Source organism: Thunnus thynnus, chromosome 2, assembly GCF_963924715.1.
Source record: "Thunnus thynnus chromosome 2, fThuThy2.1, whole genome shotgun sequence".
NCBI classification, from domain to species: Eukaryota; Metazoa; Chordata; class Actinopteri; order Scombriformes; family Scombridae; genus Thunnus; species Thunnus thynnus.
This window is the reverse complement of record NC_089518.1, coordinates 18,771,260-18,788,504: the sequence shown is the minus strand read 5'-3', so window position 1 is coordinate 18,788,504 and position 17,245 is coordinate 18,771,260. Positions and strand designations below refer to the sequence as shown.

At 39.4% G+C, this 17,245-nt stretch overlaps 1 protein-coding gene across 1 annotated transcript in view; it reads right to left on the bottom strand.

Moving 5' to 3' along the window:
* si:dkey-40c11.2 (drebrin) overlaps positions 1-17,245 on the bottom strand; it is a 30,961-nt gene that overhangs the window by 1,239 nt on the left and 12,477 nt on the right. The window contains exons 2-15 of the mRNA XM_067607887.1: positions 12,484-12,539; positions 12,146-12,258; positions 11,259-11,333; positions 5,849-5,992; positions 5,493-5,570; positions 5,171-5,322; positions 4,191-4,245; positions 3,263-3,337; positions 2,964-3,069; positions 2,231-2,770; positions 1,019-1,705; positions 786-884; positions 524-657; positions 45-96 (exon numbers count right to left, since the gene is read on the bottom strand). Of these exons, the coding sequence (XP_067463988.1) occupies positions 45-96; positions 524-657; positions 786-884; positions 1,019-1,705; positions 2,231-2,770; positions 2,964-3,069; positions 3,263-3,337; positions 4,191-4,245; positions 5,171-5,322; positions 5,493-5,570; positions 5,849-5,992; positions 11,259-11,333; positions 12,146-12,258; positions 12,484-12,539 (2,366 nt within the window). The remainder of the gene's footprint in view (positions 1-44; positions 97-523; positions 658-785; positions 885-1,018; positions 1,706-2,230; positions 2,771-2,963; positions 3,070-3,262; positions 3,338-4,190; positions 4,246-5,170; positions 5,323-5,492; positions 5,571-5,848; positions 5,993-11,258; positions 11,334-12,145; positions 12,259-12,483; positions 12,540-17,245) is intronic.

Sequence of the window (17,245 nt, the reverse complement as noted above, 5' to 3'; positions counted from 1 at the left end):
TTATGTGCACATGCGTGGCGATTATCCTCTAAATGGCAGCTTACCTGCTTGGTAGTCATACAGAGCTCGGACGCACATTTGTCGCTCGGCTAAAACCTAAAGTGCAGAGGAAAATAGAGCGACATAAAGGCTTTAATCATGAAATAAATGTCTTTTTTAACTTAAATCATAAGGCAGAATAGAGGAAAATAAGTATGTAATCACTTTCACAGAAACTTTCTTCAAATAAACTTTAATGTTAAAGATAAGCCTATATTTTTTCTTGTTTTCAATAAATTATTTCCTGCACAGCATATTTTATTGTACTTTTAAATGTGCATATAATTTCTTTATTAAAAAAATAATGTTCATAAAATAAATAACTGTGTAAGAGATGTTGGAGATTTTGGACCCAGTCAAAAACTCAAATGGAAAATATTTTTTTTAAAAAGAGTTTTTTTTTTTTTAATTGCTTGACTGATTTTGGAGTAATTAGCTTTGTGCAAGACAGTACAAGCACAGTTAGTGTTTGTAGATACAGTACCTCTTGTCCATTTTCTGAGATCTCCTGTTCCTTATCTTCATTGATGTCATCTTCCTCTGCTGTGCCACGGAGATCGTAGCACACACCCAGCTCTGGGGAGCTGAGTTCAGTGTCAGATGGGCTCAAAGATCGCTCTGAGAAAGACCAGTGTGGAAAGCATTCATCACATTCTGACCAGCACAGAGTAATTGATGTATGTATGTATTGTGTTATCATTGTACAATAATATTTTAATATTGTTTGAACTGATCTGTTGTCAAACCTATGCCATTCTGTTCCTGTGTGTCATCTCCATTTGTGATCCCGTTGCTTGACAGGACCACAGTCTCGTGTTTGATTTCCTGACAAATTGGTTCAGCATCTGAAATAATGATTTGATTGTAAGCTTTTGCTACTGTGTTCTGTAAAATCTATTTTTTTAATTTTTGACAAACACAATACTCCTTATAGAACATCGATCATCTCAACATAACTACATCCAAGAACAAGAGGTACCTGTAACTGCTGGTTCTTCCTCTTTCTCTAAAAGCTCAGCAGGTTCAGCAGGGGCCTGGCTTCTGTCTTCTTCTGTCTTCCTGTCTTCTGATTGGTTGTTGTGCTCTCTATCGTCCTTTGCCTCTTCTTCTTCCTCCTGCAGCAATTCCACAGGCTCCTCTAGTGATGGAGGTTCAGCCTCTTGTTTTAATCCCTCCTCCTCCTTCTCCTCCTCTTCCTCCTCCTGCTGCTGCTCATCCTTCTCCTCTTCCTGCTGCTCATCCTTCTCCTCCTGCTGCTCGTCCTTCTCCTCCTCCTGCTGCTCGTCCTTCTCCTCCTCCTGCTGCTCGTCCTTCTCCTCCTCCTGCTGCTCGTACGTCTCCTTCACCTGCTCATACTTCTCCTCCACCTGCTCGTATTTCTCCTCCACCTGCTCGTACTTCTCCTCCACCTGCTCGTACTTCTCCTCCACCTGCTCATATGTCTCCTGCACCTGCTCGCACTTCTCCTCCACCTGCTCCTGCTCCTCCGCTTCTCTCTGGACTGGTTCTGTAGTGAAGGCACAAGGCTGCGGTTGTGTTCCGGCCTTATCTTCCTCGTTCTCCTCCACCTCGTCTTCCTCCTCCTCCTCTTCTATCAGTACAGCCTGGACTTTGTAGCCAGTGTCTGAGACCAGCTCAGTGTGCATCTGCGTGGCTGTATGTAGCTCTGTTGATTGGAAAATTATAATATTAAAAATCAAAAAACAAAGTTGTACATTTTGATAAACTTACATGTTGTGAATGTGTATGGCTGTGGTAGTATTGTAAAGTTCTCTGGGTGTACATTACAGTCAACCCTGAGGAGACTAGGAGTTATAGTGTATGTGGTTACTTTAGAGCTTAAAAGGAATATTTAATTGTGAGTGGCCCATAGAAGTATAGTTCTGTATAACAGGCCTCTGATTCATACTCCCTTGGCTGCTTTAAACCGTCTGGAGTATGTGGAGTAGACTTTGGCAAAGGCATCTGAGTAACTTAAGCCTTTAATAAAAAATGTTGAAATCAATATTTAATGTCAAATGATTAATGTCTTTGGCAAATAAATGAGTAATAAGGAAAGTAATGTGCTCTTCTGTACTCTTCTTTGCATTATTACTCTGAAAGGACATTTTGTTGTTTTTACAGTAATGACAATCTATCAGATATCAATATCAGATCCCAGTATAATTCTTTGTGTCCTGTGCCACCCCACCTGTGTTTGGCTGTGGTCTCTCAGGAAGAGGAGCTGTTGGAGCCTGTGGAGTCAGGACATGCTCGAAGCAGAAAGTTGAGGGCTCTGGCTCAGTTGGGGTATTTGGGGGTAAAGGAGGGAAAGTCTCCGAATGTGACTGAGAAGGGATATTTTTCTCTAAACTGTGGGACAAGGAAGCCAAGAGACTAGGGGAGGCTGGAGGCGCAGAAGGTTCTGTGGGTGATGGAGCTTTGGGCTCATCAGCAGGCTGAACTTGGTGCTTAGGTGGTGGCACAACAGGCAGGGCTGAAACTGGAGGGGCAGGGCGAAGTGGTGATGTGGGCGGTGTCATGGGGGCTCTGGGCCTTTGTGGAGAGGTGACAGGGCGGAAATCGAGGCTCGCGGGGGGAGATGTGGCACGATATAAGGGGGAGGGAGGAGCCCGGGAGAAGGGGGAGACCAGGGGAGAACTGCGAGGGGACGATGCCGTGCTCTCTTCTGCTTTAGAGAAGATGAAAGCTGTGTCTGTCAGGCTGCGCTGGTATCGTCTGAATGGTTTGCCTGGAGAGAAGCAAAACAGTTTGTGAGCGGTTCAAAAACTTGAAGAATACACAATTTATATCCAAAAACATCAAACTGTATGTCCAGCAATTCAGAGTGATTTCTGTGTTTTGATGAGCTCATCTGGACCTTCAAGTGAATACGTGGTAACATTACTTCCTATTTAAGCTCACACAAATATACCAGTACATACCAGTGCGGGAGGATCCAGGGCTGGTTGGACTTTGTGATGTTGACGACAGCTGCCTGAAGAACTCCCTTGGGTTCATGGAGCGTTGGGACACTAATACTGCTGCCTCCTACAGGTAAATTGACAATAATAAATACATAAACGCAAGGATTATACAGACTTTGGTTTTCAAGCAGGATTTACCAAAATCCAGTGATCAAATGAGACATGTGTGGCCTATTTAGGTCTTTGGTAAAGCACTAGTTCAAAGCAATATTTGGTCATTTGATTTGTTGGTATATAGTAGTCTAAGATGGACTTACTGCTGCCTTCTCTATGGATTCACTCCTTCTAAGACGAGCCCTCATGTCCTCCTCATGCTCCATTTGTTGCTGCTCCTGTCAGTGCAGAAACACAGCAGCAATCACATATACTACATCTAACTGTAACACACACATTTTAATACTTTTGTTTATGTTAACATTAAAAAAAATACCAGCAGAACATAAATACTGGGTGACACAATGTAATAATGGCACAAGCAGTGTCTTCTTCAAAAATGGCACTTACAGTGACAACTTCTGGAGTATTAGCTAAGGTATAAGTTAAAACACATCACATTTTCTGTTCCACAATTCAACAATGGAAGTCAACAGAGGACCATTTGTACATTTAGCAGATAAATGTAAGTAATAAAATCACAGACTGTCATGTGTTGCTATATTAACCAATTTATATGCACAGCATCCATTCAGAGTATGTGACAGGGATGCAGTTACAAGGTAATTTATGGCTCTATGTGTAAAAATGATACAAAGTCAATGCATAATCCCTTTAATATATTTTTTATAAATGAACAATCAACAGTGGTTACATGCCACTTTTCCTACCACTGTTGTCTTTGTTTAAGTAACAGTAAATCCATTAGGATTGGATGCATTAGCAGATGTTGTGGCAGACAACAGCGACCCTCACATGGATCAAAAGATAAATTACACAGAAATAAACACAGTTTCAGAGTCAGATCTCACCTTGCCCATGACCAATCCAGTTCCTACACAGGGGTCACTGAGTTCAGGTCAGCTTGACCAAACTCCATAGAGAAGCCAGCAAAATGTGTCAATTTTGCCACAAGGTTTCATTTAAAAGCCCATAAAAACATGGCTTTCACACTTTTTTCTAGAGGGACTTTGCATCATTTTATGTGCAAAAACTAAAATTGTAGGAAGATATAGACATCTTTTCACTCACCCATCTTAATTTTTCCTTTCTGCGCAACGCTTCTTCTTGCTCTGCCTGCTTTCTTCTGAATTACAGAAAAAAAAAATGAAATTAAATACAGTGGATTTAAAGTGTACATGATAGTTTACTTTGTTGCTGATGACAGTTTCTCTCTCCACTACTTGAACACTGGGAAAATGCAGTTTTCAGACAGGATGAACTTGAAATATCTCAGCTGTCTGTGACAATTATTCCTCAAACAAAAATATGTGCTCTTCACATCCACATTTGTTTGACAGCTTATTAATAATCACCAAAGCTGATTTCATGGCCACCAATAATTACCTGTAGAATATGAACTAAATGTAGAACTATACCCATCAAAGAATTTCTTCAGTCAAAACCAAGTCAATTTTTTTTTCTTTGTTTCATACATGAGATTTGTGACACAATTTATAAAATATCTAAAATGTTTAATTTAATATGAAATTTGAAAGTTAATTTATTTGATAATGTAATTTTCTATTTAATTTAAAGTTTAATTCAATTTAATTTGTATTGCAATTTAATCTTTAATTTTATTCCATTTCTTTTGCTTTAATATGATTGATTTAATTTTTAACTTTAATTTAACTTTTAATTTTAATCTAGTTTAATTTGATTTAAATTATTTTTATCTTTCTAATTTAATCTAATCTAATCCAATCTAATTCCTTTTTACACTCTTATCTATGGATAAGTATTTTATTTCATATCTATAGACACAGACCAGTCACCTGTCAACCAATCACAGTAGACATAGTGAGTAAATTAATTCAGACACATGATGTCATCCATAGCAACTATGTCCACCCCATTTGGTCTATTAGTTTAGCTTTGTTAAAAGCTCTTTCAGCCCTATTTAAGGGTACTTCTAATGGTAATATGAGACACTTTGTGCATATGGCCCCAGATCAATACCAAATATAGCCACTAGAGGGCCCTTGACAGAAAAGAGGCATTGTTCCAACCTCTGCTCCTCAATCATCTGCAGTTTCTCATTCATCTTTCTGTCTCTCTCTTCTGCATCCTTTCGGTCCTTCAAAACTCTTTCTCTTTCAAGCCGCCGTCTCTCCTCCGCTGCTCGTCTCCTCTCCTCTTCTTTCCTCTGTTCTTCCTCACGCTGACAAAGAGAAATAATAGGACAAAATATTGTACATTAAGTTCACTTTCATAACAAACAATAACTCTCTTCAGTAGCTCTTGTAAATGGAAGTAAGCACCCAACAGAATTATGTTTGTTGTCACAAAGTAGCTTTCTGGCCAAATAGAGAGAAAGCTACTTTTGCATACCTCTGCACGTGCCCAGAAGGAGTCTCTGTTTATAAGTCTCATCTCCATTGCAGCATTAGTTTTTCTGTAGTTTGTACCCTAGAAAAAAATAAACAAATACCAGACAGAGATTCTTTTTTATATATTATACACAGTAATATATTCTATTATATTCCATATACTTAAACTTTTTAAAACACACTATTGCTTATTGTTTTCATTCAAATGACTAAATGAACACAATGGAGGTGAAAATAAAAGTCAAATAAAAAGTCACCAGAAAAACAGAGTCTCGACCTTCAAAATGTATCACAAATGTGCATATGATAGTCTCTGCCTCCATCTGATGGGCAGATGAGGTATTGCAGGAGACTCACCACGATGTCCTCCTTGTCCACAGACCTGGAGCTCCTCCTCACCCACTGTGCAGGAGCTTGGGCCTGGGTTTTGCTGAGCTCTGCTCTTATCTTCTCCTCCGTCACATCCTCCACCGTCTCTGCACTAATGAAGGCATGTGCTTCCTGAAACATGGAGGGCGGGGAATTAAAATAAAGACATGGCAAAACAGATGTGAATGTAATCCAACCTTACGTACTGTATCCACACACACACACACACACACACACACACAAAGGCTAGAAATCCATACACAAGTACACACAGTTCCTCTGGTGGTTTTCACTTGGTCTGACTTGGAGTTATGCAAACTTGGAGCCAAACTATTGTGCAACTGCTTCAATTGTGAGGATGGTAAGAGAATAAAAATACTCCCTGGCTTCAGCGAGAGGACAGGAATGCATTGGTTTGGATGGTTATAGATAGCAGAGGGGGAGATGGGAAAATGAGAAATAGGTGGGGAGGGGTGGGGGGGTTGGGTAAGGTAGAGAAAGTGAGAAAAAAAAAAGGGGTGCAAAAGCATGAGTGTGTGCAAGGAGGGAGAAAAAGACCCTCATGTGACACAGAGAAATTGCTCAAGAGATTTGCAAAAAAAAGAGTGTTGACAGACCAGAGTCACAAACCACAGACCAAAATATAATGTTGCACTGATGCTTTTTCTATGAGACACATATGAGGTGTTAAACATGGGCTGAACTCCTGTGTTTGGTGGTGCATGTCTGTGTATGTATGCAAGCATTTGTAAACCTCAGAATAATTTCCATGGAGAGTAAGTCCAGGCTTGTTGATGGAGGGCCAGGTCTGTCAGCCTCCAACAGGAAACCACAGCTTTATCTGAGTGACAACACTGACACTGACACTGAGCAGAACGTTCAATGTGCCCTATAATACATGTCAGTACAGTGTATAATCCATATCACTCTAGCTGTCACTGCCAACTGCATACACACAAACCAGACAGGCAGTCCACAGTGCTGCCAGGGACACAGTTAAAATCATAACAGACAGAACCACAATCTAAAGCAAAAAATATGAGTAGCATAGTGTGGAAAATCACTATGTTTGTCTATTACTGAGACCAAAAGCCCTGCAACCTTGTCTAATTCATGAGGTACAGGAGGTGTAAAAACTGTTAGAAATGGTGTTACCGATACCCTGACACATAGTCCAACCAGCCATATGTTGGATAGCAGACAAACATATAATAGATAACAGAACAGGTGTTCTCTCAGAATATTAAAAGGAACTGTCTATATGCTTTTCTTTGCATACTACACACAAATCCCCCCTTTTCATAACTCGTTTCTTAACATAACATGGCTTGAAGTCATATTGCAGCATGTCCATATATCAAAACACCTTTTTTATCATCTATTTACAGATGTAAATCTTAAATGTTTGAGATTGAATCAATCTCTACTGTCTTCTGTCGCTCACCTTACCCTCATCGTTCTTTTCTTTCCCTCCTTTTCACCCTGTGCCAACTCCATTACCCAACTTGTGTCTTTACTGTAAATGTAATGCCAATCAGAATTTTCTCATAACATATACATGTTCTCATAAAATGCAATATAATATATACTTCTTTTATGAGATGTGTGGAATTGATGACTTTTGCAAAGGAAACTCGCTCTTAGCACAAAAATATAACCTCTCTGGGAGGAAAATAGCCCAATGTGATGTGACAGGTTGGCAGTTACTGGTTATATATAATTTGGCTTAACTTTGCACAAACTGTCTACTCTGGAACTAAACTGCTTCATGCAGTCTCTCTCCACTCAGGAGTCATTCAGAGTGAGCAGCAGTAGGTGGATGTGGGGTAACTTCAACTAGGGACAGTCCCTTGTTGAAATTTGCCACAATTGATTGCTGCTCTCACAATATTTGCTTGTGGAATACTGGATTTAGATTTTGTCAAGCTTTTAGCAAAATATTAGTGTTCTGAAAACATTTATTTTCCTTTTACTGTAAAAAAAAAAAAGTAATTCAAATTCATCATGAACAGTAAGATGAGAAAAATATATAGCTTTATAAGATAGTTGCAATGTTCTTGTTACATTAATAGCATATTATGTCATGACATTTACAGTTGTAATGTGAGCTCTTCAGCTGAAACAAGACAGAAGAAGCAATTAAGAGTGATGATGATTGAAATAAGACTAAAGCCTCTGTTCTCAAGTATGTGTCAAGGCGAGATGACAGATGTGTATGATCTAAAGTGCTTCAGGGTTCGGTGACTTGACCCGGACATTTTGCTTATTCTTTATTTACAATAGAAGTACTGTTCTTTGTTGCGATCCAAATCTCCTGCTCCACCTTCTGACCTGAATGTATTTCACAATGCAAATGTAGAACAAAGGAAACATGTACACCCTATTCATATTTTAGTTTTCATAACTTAATGCCACACTGGAGTACAGTATGTAACACGCCCAAATCTGCTGCTGCAGACTCGCCTTGACAAAACCCCCTCACTGCCAGCCGGGACATGCAGCAGAGAGACGGCGAAGGAAAGAAAGAAAGAAAGAAAGAAAGAAAGAAAGAAAGAAAGAAAGAAAGAAAGAAAACAAAGTGCCAAGAGAAATTCAGAAATATTGTATCTAAGGTAATGAAAGATTACAGGTCATCGCAAGGTCAAATAGGAATTGAGCTGAGAATCAGGTTTATTTAAAGCTGCAGCATCCATTTATTTTTCTGCTAAATATATCAGCAAATACAGTATCACATAACTAAAAAATCCCTGCTTTGTGTGTTGGTGATATACTGTAGGTTATGTCTCAGGGATGCTCTATTTTAGCATCTTTTCCCCTCAACACTCTCCTCTTACTGTTGCAAAGTGTGCCCTGATATTATGTTAAAACAGTCACATATGATTTTTGTTTAAAACAAACCAAAATGAGGGGAAGTGACCTTTAAACATGTACCATATGAGTTTTTGTAGATACATTGTGTTATGTAATGTCTGGTGCACTGGTAGGAAAAGTATATTTTATTCAATGTAAAAATCTATTTAAAGTACAAGCCTCACATTTACATCTTCACCTCTGTAAAAAAAGACAAGCATTTGCACAAAAATCTACTTAATTAAATGTGCTCGATCTTATAGATGGTCTCTCAAGACATAAAGTACTAAAATAAAGCTGAAAAAAGTTATTTTCATTATCAATTTATCTGTTGATAAAGTTTTTACTAATTAACTAACATTTCAGTGATGACCAACAATGGACTAATAATTAAAAATATAAGGAAATTGTGCTCTTCACATTTTCCCTGAGCCCTAGATGATGTCTTCAAATTGCTTTTTTGGTCCACCCATTACACCAAACCCCAAAAATATTAAAAATTTCAATGACATAAAATACAGAAATGCTATATTTCTGAAAATAAGCAAAACCAGCAAATGTTTTGCCTTTTTGCTTGTTAAATTACTAAATAATAAATGGCTACAGAACTTAGTTACTTAGAACTAGACAATAACTTTTCTGCCAATCAACTAGTCAAATAATTGACTATAAATCAAAAAATTTACATAATATTACCACTCAATTTCAACAGCGAAGACACTGAATCAGTGTGAGAGCCTGTGGTAGAAGCAATGTTTTCCTTAAAACATCAGCTATTCATGAGGTCTATTCAAATCCAAACACTGGTATTAATTGGTATTACCGTCATTTTAAATTCTACACAGTGTCACTTCTTGGGCTGCTGATTTTTGCCAATCCTTTGCCAAACTCCAAGACTGATAAATTGAACCATAAAAAAACAGGTCTTGTGAGAAATGAGAGAACATTTTTCAACAATTTATCACACACTAAGCCCAGATGATTTCCCAGACAGAGGTATGACACAGACTATTTACAAGCTTCCCTTGATGTTTCACTTATCCTTTGTCAGCATATGAAGCATGTTTTCAAAGAGTTTTATTGTTCATGAACAACATTCTTGCTGGGAAAGGTGATTAATGGTGATCACATGGCCTTAACACAGTGTGAAAAACAAGAAGTGATAGCACAGTTATGTGCATGTATCATCACCATAGTCCCTAAACTCAAAATATTTCTGCAAATGCAATCCTTATGCTTGGCTATGGTGTCCCTCATGCATGGTTCTACAGTATGTTCTCTTTTTATTCTGAATTAGCTTCAGCTAATAAAACCAAGCAAAGAGTGTGAACTGCTGAGTAATGGAAAGTTAAACTGATTGTACATTCTTTCTTTCTCTGTTCTTACAATATAAAGTCAAACACCAACAGACACAAAACATGGCATTTAGGTTTGGTCTTAATTTAAAATAAATTGTTTTTCTTCCTTCTACAGTAGTTGATTATTTGCATTGTGGTGACATATGTAGGTCTGGCCGTTAATGTATGAGTGTGTGTGTTTGCTGAGGTTAGAGGTTACAATTCTCCCACAATTCACAGAAGGGGGAAAGATTTCTTTTCACTCCACACCATATTGACCATGTAATCATTTCTTGACAATTTTGAAATCCCATATGAAAATGTACAGAGGCCCAAGGGTGCTCATACATACACACACACACACACACACACACACACACACAGTTTCACAAAGGAGTTAAGGGGCTTTCGAACAGTTGCTCAGAAAATCCCAGACTCAACATTGACTGGTAAAAAAAAGGACAAAAAAACAACAAACATTCCACAGATTCCTCTGCAGTTGACTGGGTAATGCCTTTATATGGAAACTAGTGAACTTAGGGGTCAGCTGAACTTCTTCTAGTTAGATTGAAATGCTAAATAAATCCTGTTTGAGGAGCACAGATGGCGAGGAGACATCGGTGTTTGTTTCTCATATACACAACCATACACCTGCATCATAAAAATATACATACGTTTACACAGCCTTCATCATTACTTTCTGAATCTCTTTCTTCACAAAAGCCCTACCCCTCTTCTTCCTGTCTCTCCTGTCACCACTTGTATGTGTGTGGCAACACAAACAATGCAGCTTTTAACCCCAAAGTTAGCCATCTCTCCCTGATATCAAAATGGCCACCAGGACCAACACAGCAATAGGACAGGAAGTGGACTGAGGACAGGAAACTCTGAAAACAATACAAAGTAAACTTGAGTGTGTAAATATAGAGTTTGAAAGTACAAAGTCTGGGGTCCATGGATAAAATAAATATAACAGGACAGAACTTTTTGTCTGTAGAAGGAATATGAGGAAGCAGATAGTACCATGTAGTATATTTCCAATACTTTTAGATACAGCTCCTCCTCAATGCTAATTGGCAGCTGGAATGATGTCATCTTTAATGCACAGTTTAGCGGGGAAACCAAACAAACTACCCCAAGAAATGCACATTAGCAACTGTCAAATCCAAAGGTTACTGAGTAGTGGTTAAAAACAACTTGATGTACTGCACCTTGAAAAAGTTTTTGATGGCTGGAATGTGGCTGGCACATTCTGTCCTCCGGTATTTATCCACATTTTGGCCGACCTGCAGACAAACACAGGATGTAGACACTTACATTCATGTCATACCTCTGTCCTGTGCAAACTAAAAAAAGAGGAGCAGGAACAATAGCAATCACAATGCTGTAGCAGGGTCTTATCCTTGTTTCACAAAACATGAGCATTTGGATGAAGGACATCAAATATTATAGGAGCTAAAAGATGAAGTATTAATGTGAATATGTGAGTTTTAACATTCCTATCTCTCAGCATTTGTTGCTTAGACTCATTTATGATCATGTGTGTATATGTGGCTTTCTACAATTGTATAGGTCTATTTACAGCATGTCGTAGATGTAAATAACCTTTTGAGTCGTTTTAATCGCCCATTTACTGTCTGACACATATCTGACCTCTACAAATGAGCAAGACTGTTAAAATGTTCTTTTGCCCTGTGATTCATAAACGTTCGTACAGCAATGATGTAATAAGACTATTTCACAACATTTTCCCACATGTCAAGTGCCAAATAAGCCTGTCTAACCATATAATGTGAATAAGCCAAGTGGCTGTGGCTTTTCTCCAAAGAATTCTACAGGTTAATAAGTGCATAGATAATTCTGTGTGTGGCCACTTAAGATGTTAAACCAATTATCGCAAAGCTGCTAATGACTTTGCTGTCTTGAAATAAGTGCAGGTCTGTAAGCGCCTGTGTGTGTGTGCCTGCCGTTTTCATATTACGTATGCACAAAGCATATGTGTGTGTGTGTTCGTAATTTGTGCTGGAATGTGTGTTTCTTTAACACGATAGACTCATGCTTACATGATCTAAACCCCATGAGCCTGTCTGCCTCTTACCCAGCTGATCATAACAATCCGGTGGCCTCCCGTCTCCGCGCTTCCCACTCTGCACAGTCCATACTGGGCCTGGGACACATGGAACTTCCCTGCCAATTCTGCCACTCCACCCACTGTTAGAAAAGAGACAGAAATGGGGAGATGTTGGAGGGGCAAAAATGCTACTTTTTTGTCAATAGCAAACTGTGAAAGTGTTTCATTAATTTCTAAATACAAGAGGACATGTGAATTCCTCTAAGGCCAAAGTTATGAAGCTGACAAGTTTCATTCTTTACGGTGCTTAGGAATTCAAAATGTGCATTTCTGACAAACACACTATATATGACAGTCAACCTTACCTCCTGAGTCAGCCAGTTTGACCTTGTTGCTGGCTCCAGCATATGTGAATAATGCCCTGTGGACATACAGACATACATACAGGTCAGGTACTGAGAGATGTGAGTGACAAAGACATGACAGATACATTTGTTATGTTGAGTGATGGAACAGTTAAAGTTTAACAGCATACAGGTTGAATATTCTGGACTAAACAACTACATGTTCGATTTCTGTATAACTTTCAAATCCATGCATGAGCATGTGGACAGCTGGGTACACCATGTGTTCAGACTATCACTGTGCACAGTGGACACAGAGAGGCACACACACACACACACACACACACACACACACACACACACATGGCCAGATGTTTTACTGCACATACTTTGTCTAAATCATAACAAGCTTCCCTGCAGTGCAAAGTATCTCGACAATGTACCGACAAAAATGAATTCTCCTCAGCTGTGACACATGTACTTGTTCCTGTCTTTCCTTTCCTGCCCTTGTTACCCAGAAGCCTTTACAGTATAAGTGTGTAACAGGAAGGCACTCAGAAGCACAATAACCTTCGTTCATAGTGTTTGCGTCAGATGGATGTTGTGAATCTGAAATAAATGCAGTCGGTGCTGTTCAGGGATAAAGGGTTTTTGACAATTTGCAGGTGAAAACCTGTCCTACCGCACCCTTCAATGTGTCAAACTGCAGGTCACTGTGGCAACTCAACAACTCCTGATGTGTTTTCATGGGACCATTGAGACACATTTCCACTACTGAACAAGCTAAGTGCAGAATAATCCTTTTGATTGTTTAGATAAATATAAGTAAACATTGATATATATATGTTAGCTCTGTCACAAACAGACTCTTCAAGACAGAAATGTGTGACTTCATAATAAACCATAAAAACAAACCCAAGGACAAATGTGATTCTTACTTTGATATTTATCATCCTAAACATGATTAGCTGTTACCTATACCACTAGTTCAGAGTGATACCCAAACTGATACCCATATGCTATTTGACATGACATGCTTCTAATATAATCCTGATTTATCTGTGTGTTTGAAGCACAACTGGGGGTAAACGTGTTTGTGAGTGTAAGTGATTTTACGAGGTGGCCTGCAGAGAGATGAATTGTCAGAGCTCTACAAGACTGTCTGTATGTGTGTGTACATGTGTGTGAATGGCTCTGCATCTGACTGCGTGTCTGTGTAAATTTCTCTCTCTGACTCCTGGGGGTGTGTCAATAACATCTGGAGCTGGGTAGTGAGAGCGTAAGGCCATGAGCAGCTATTACAATGGGCCAAAGGTGAATGGTGTGTGTGTGTGTGTGTGTGTGTGTGTGTGTGTGTGTGTGTGTGTGTGTGTATGTGTGTGTGTGTGTGTGTGTGTGTGTGTGTGTGTGTGTGTGCTTGCGTGTATGTGTGCGTGTATGTCTGGTGAAGGGGGTGAGAGACAGTGACAACTAAACAGACACAGAAAAAGAGTGAAGGTGTTAGTTTAAAAATGTTTTGCCTACAATACTATACAAACAAGGCCAGCTAACTTAGTTAGCATCGTGATACAACATTTCTCTGTCAGTTCAAAGAACAAAGAGTGACAAAAGTCAATCTTTATGTGTGTGTGTGTGTGTGTGCTGAGGAAAACAATAACCATATTGTTTGCCCTATTGAGCAAGCTGCACACTGCAGTGTGAGGCAGGCCGCTACTGTTCCCTCATTTGCTACTGTGCCAATAATGCTGTTTCCTGTATATCAGGTTATTAAACGAAACCAAGTATGCCCCATTCTTTATGATTTCAATATAGAATATAAGATTTTGTCAGAATATGAGGCAATCCTTGGAAACATTCTCCAGGGCTCTCCAGCATTAGGTGAGCTTTGTGTCAACCGGATCATTCACATATCCTTCCAGGGATTAGTCTAGCCACAGTAAGCATAGAAACAACACACTCCCCTCAATCATTAGTCTTACCAGAATCCAGAGCTTAGACACCAATCCACATTTACTGATCCTTGGTCCTCAAGACATCCCTAAAGGTCACCATTCACAAACAAGTCATAGTCAAAGGTCACTGTGTCTCTGAAGGAGTCTTAATTGCATGTGCAAATTCTCCACCCACAAGGAACAGGCTTGCACATGATGATACACTGTGCTGTGTGAGACTCTTTGTTCTGCCAGAGCTTTTACTGAGATGGAGTTTGCAAAGATCCTATTTTCAGACATTTTTCTTCCTAGGACTTTCTTTAATCCTTGTCTTGGATACAAGGTTAAGGGGTTCACAAATGCAATGATTTTACAAAAGCAACCAAAATCTATGAAATGAAATCTGTGAAACTGTTTTGGTAAAGCAAAAATAGAGCCATACATGACAACCTGACACACCAGACGGTTTGTTACACAGAACCATCTGAGAAGTCGTCCTGGGAAACTGTTTGGAAAAGGGCAGGTGTTTGGATGAACCATCTGCCTTTCACCGTTTTACCTTGCAAGGCAGCTGAATTCGCAAGATCAAGCAATCACGTGTTCATACGAGAATCTCACAGGATGCTGATTGGTCCGAACCACCAGTGGTTCAGACACAAGTGCATAACTTGAAGCCTGACAAGATGGATTCTCGTGTGATCTCATGATGTCATGATCTTGCGAACCCAGCTGCCTCACAAGGTAACATACATGATCCCTTTAATAAACTCTACTGCACAAAAGCATCTCCAAAATTCATCTTCATTCATCTTGCTGTGGTCTGCCTCAAGGAAGGAATTAAATAATTTCTTTGGTTCAGTGATTGTGCCGAAGGATGTAGAAAGTTCTTGTTGCTGATATGAAATAAATGGATTATCTTTGATGAGAAGACTTGCAAAACTAACCCTAACAAAAAATATTTTTGAACCTATGGCAAACCACTGATTGATAAATGGTAGCAGTGTGGTACTAGCATATGCAGCCCTCCAAAGAAAAGGTGAAGGTTCAAGTTCACATCACAAGTGTTTACCCAGCTGAAGTGTCCTTGAGCAAGATAATGGATCCAAAGCAGTTTTAGGGTCCCTCTTGTGTAGCTGACCCAAAGTAAACCAGTGGGATGCCCTTGTCTCTCTTTTTTTATCTGCACTACTTGATTAGCTTTGTTACTATACTGTTGTAGTAGTGGTAGTATAGTATTACTGCTTCTAAAATCTACCCTAACTAACAGAGCAGAGACTCCCACTCCTTAACACATGTAGGTTTCTTAAGAGCCCAACTGGCTGATGAGAAAAACAGGCTCATCTCTGTACTCCAACCCACCTCCAAACCCAGCCAGCTATGACCTCAGCTCTAAGAGAGGGAAGGACAGATGGTGGAGAGAAGCAAAGAGAGAAGAGAAGAGAAGAGAAGAGAAGAGAAGAGAAGAGAAGAGAAGAGAAGAGAAGAGAAGAGAAGAGAAGAGAAGAGAAGAGAAGAGAAGAAAAATGTTGGGATAGAGGCCATTATTAAGGGGATAGGGGGGCATGAAAAGGGGAGAGGGCAAGGCAAAGAGAAGAAAATGCAATGATGTCATAATCTTAACAATGAGGAATTAAATCTGTGCATCATTACCACAGCCAGCCACTCAGTTCAGCTACAAACAAATAAACAAGCATTCATCTCAGAGTATACAAAAAGAGCACAGACACATGCACGCACACACAAAGACACAAAGAGCTTGTGCACACACTGTATAATGTAACCCTGAGCCAGTAACAATAGGGATGGTTTGTTTTGGACTGCCAGAGCCCCTGTAATACCTCCAAACATGCTACGCTCTACCATTTCAAGATGAACATAACAGAAACAGATGGTGAGCTGTGCTGGAGAAGGCCTCGATTTCACTTATTCAGGCATTCCGCTACACCAGGCTAAACTCTGAGCCATTTGAATGTGGTAATATGCAGGAAATACTTGAACACAATGTACACACTACTTTTTATTGCAATTTCTTAACAGTCTTTAGCATTTTTTAAAAAATGTCCTTTCTTTTTAGTTACCTAGTTTAATTTTGACATACATAAAGTAAAAGAATGCAAAAATAACTTTGTTATGAGAACATATATTTACACCCGAGACACAATAACCATTTCTCGTATTCCTCATATTTCATCATCACTACTCTGTCCATATATTCTGTTGACATATCAACTATATCAGCATATCATTACCACTCTAAATGCATTATTCTGACCCCCATCGCTTAGAGCACATAATTCTTTCCCTCCTACTTTAAATCCAGTACAACAATATACCTCTCTCACAAACTGAAGTAATACCTCATCCTCATCTTTTCCTCCTTGACTCCACATTTCTCTACCTTCTGTGCCTCTCTGACAGGAAGATCTTGTGGGCTCATAGGTCATTTATTCATTCCATCTTTGCCAGCAGGGGAGATATGAGAGATTTGTGGTTATGCGGGCTGTTGTGATATGATAAAGTGCACATGAAGAAGAAGACATGAGAAAATGGATGAGAGACTGCTAGCTCTCACCAGGATTCAGCGCACAGATAAAGCTCTCCATCAGACATCTAACAGCATCACCTCATTCTTCCTCTCCTTTCCTTCTTGGTCCCCCTTGCACATGCTGTACACATCCCCAGTGGTCATTCCAATTTTCGGGCAGTCTTTTGAACACTTATTGCTTGCTCTCAGTTCTTTCACATTTGTATTTTTCATTACGTCTACCTGTCCACAAGCTTCTTTCTGTTCAGTTCATTTTACATTATATGCTTTTTCTCCCCTCACTCCCTCAACCCCCATCACTCCTTAC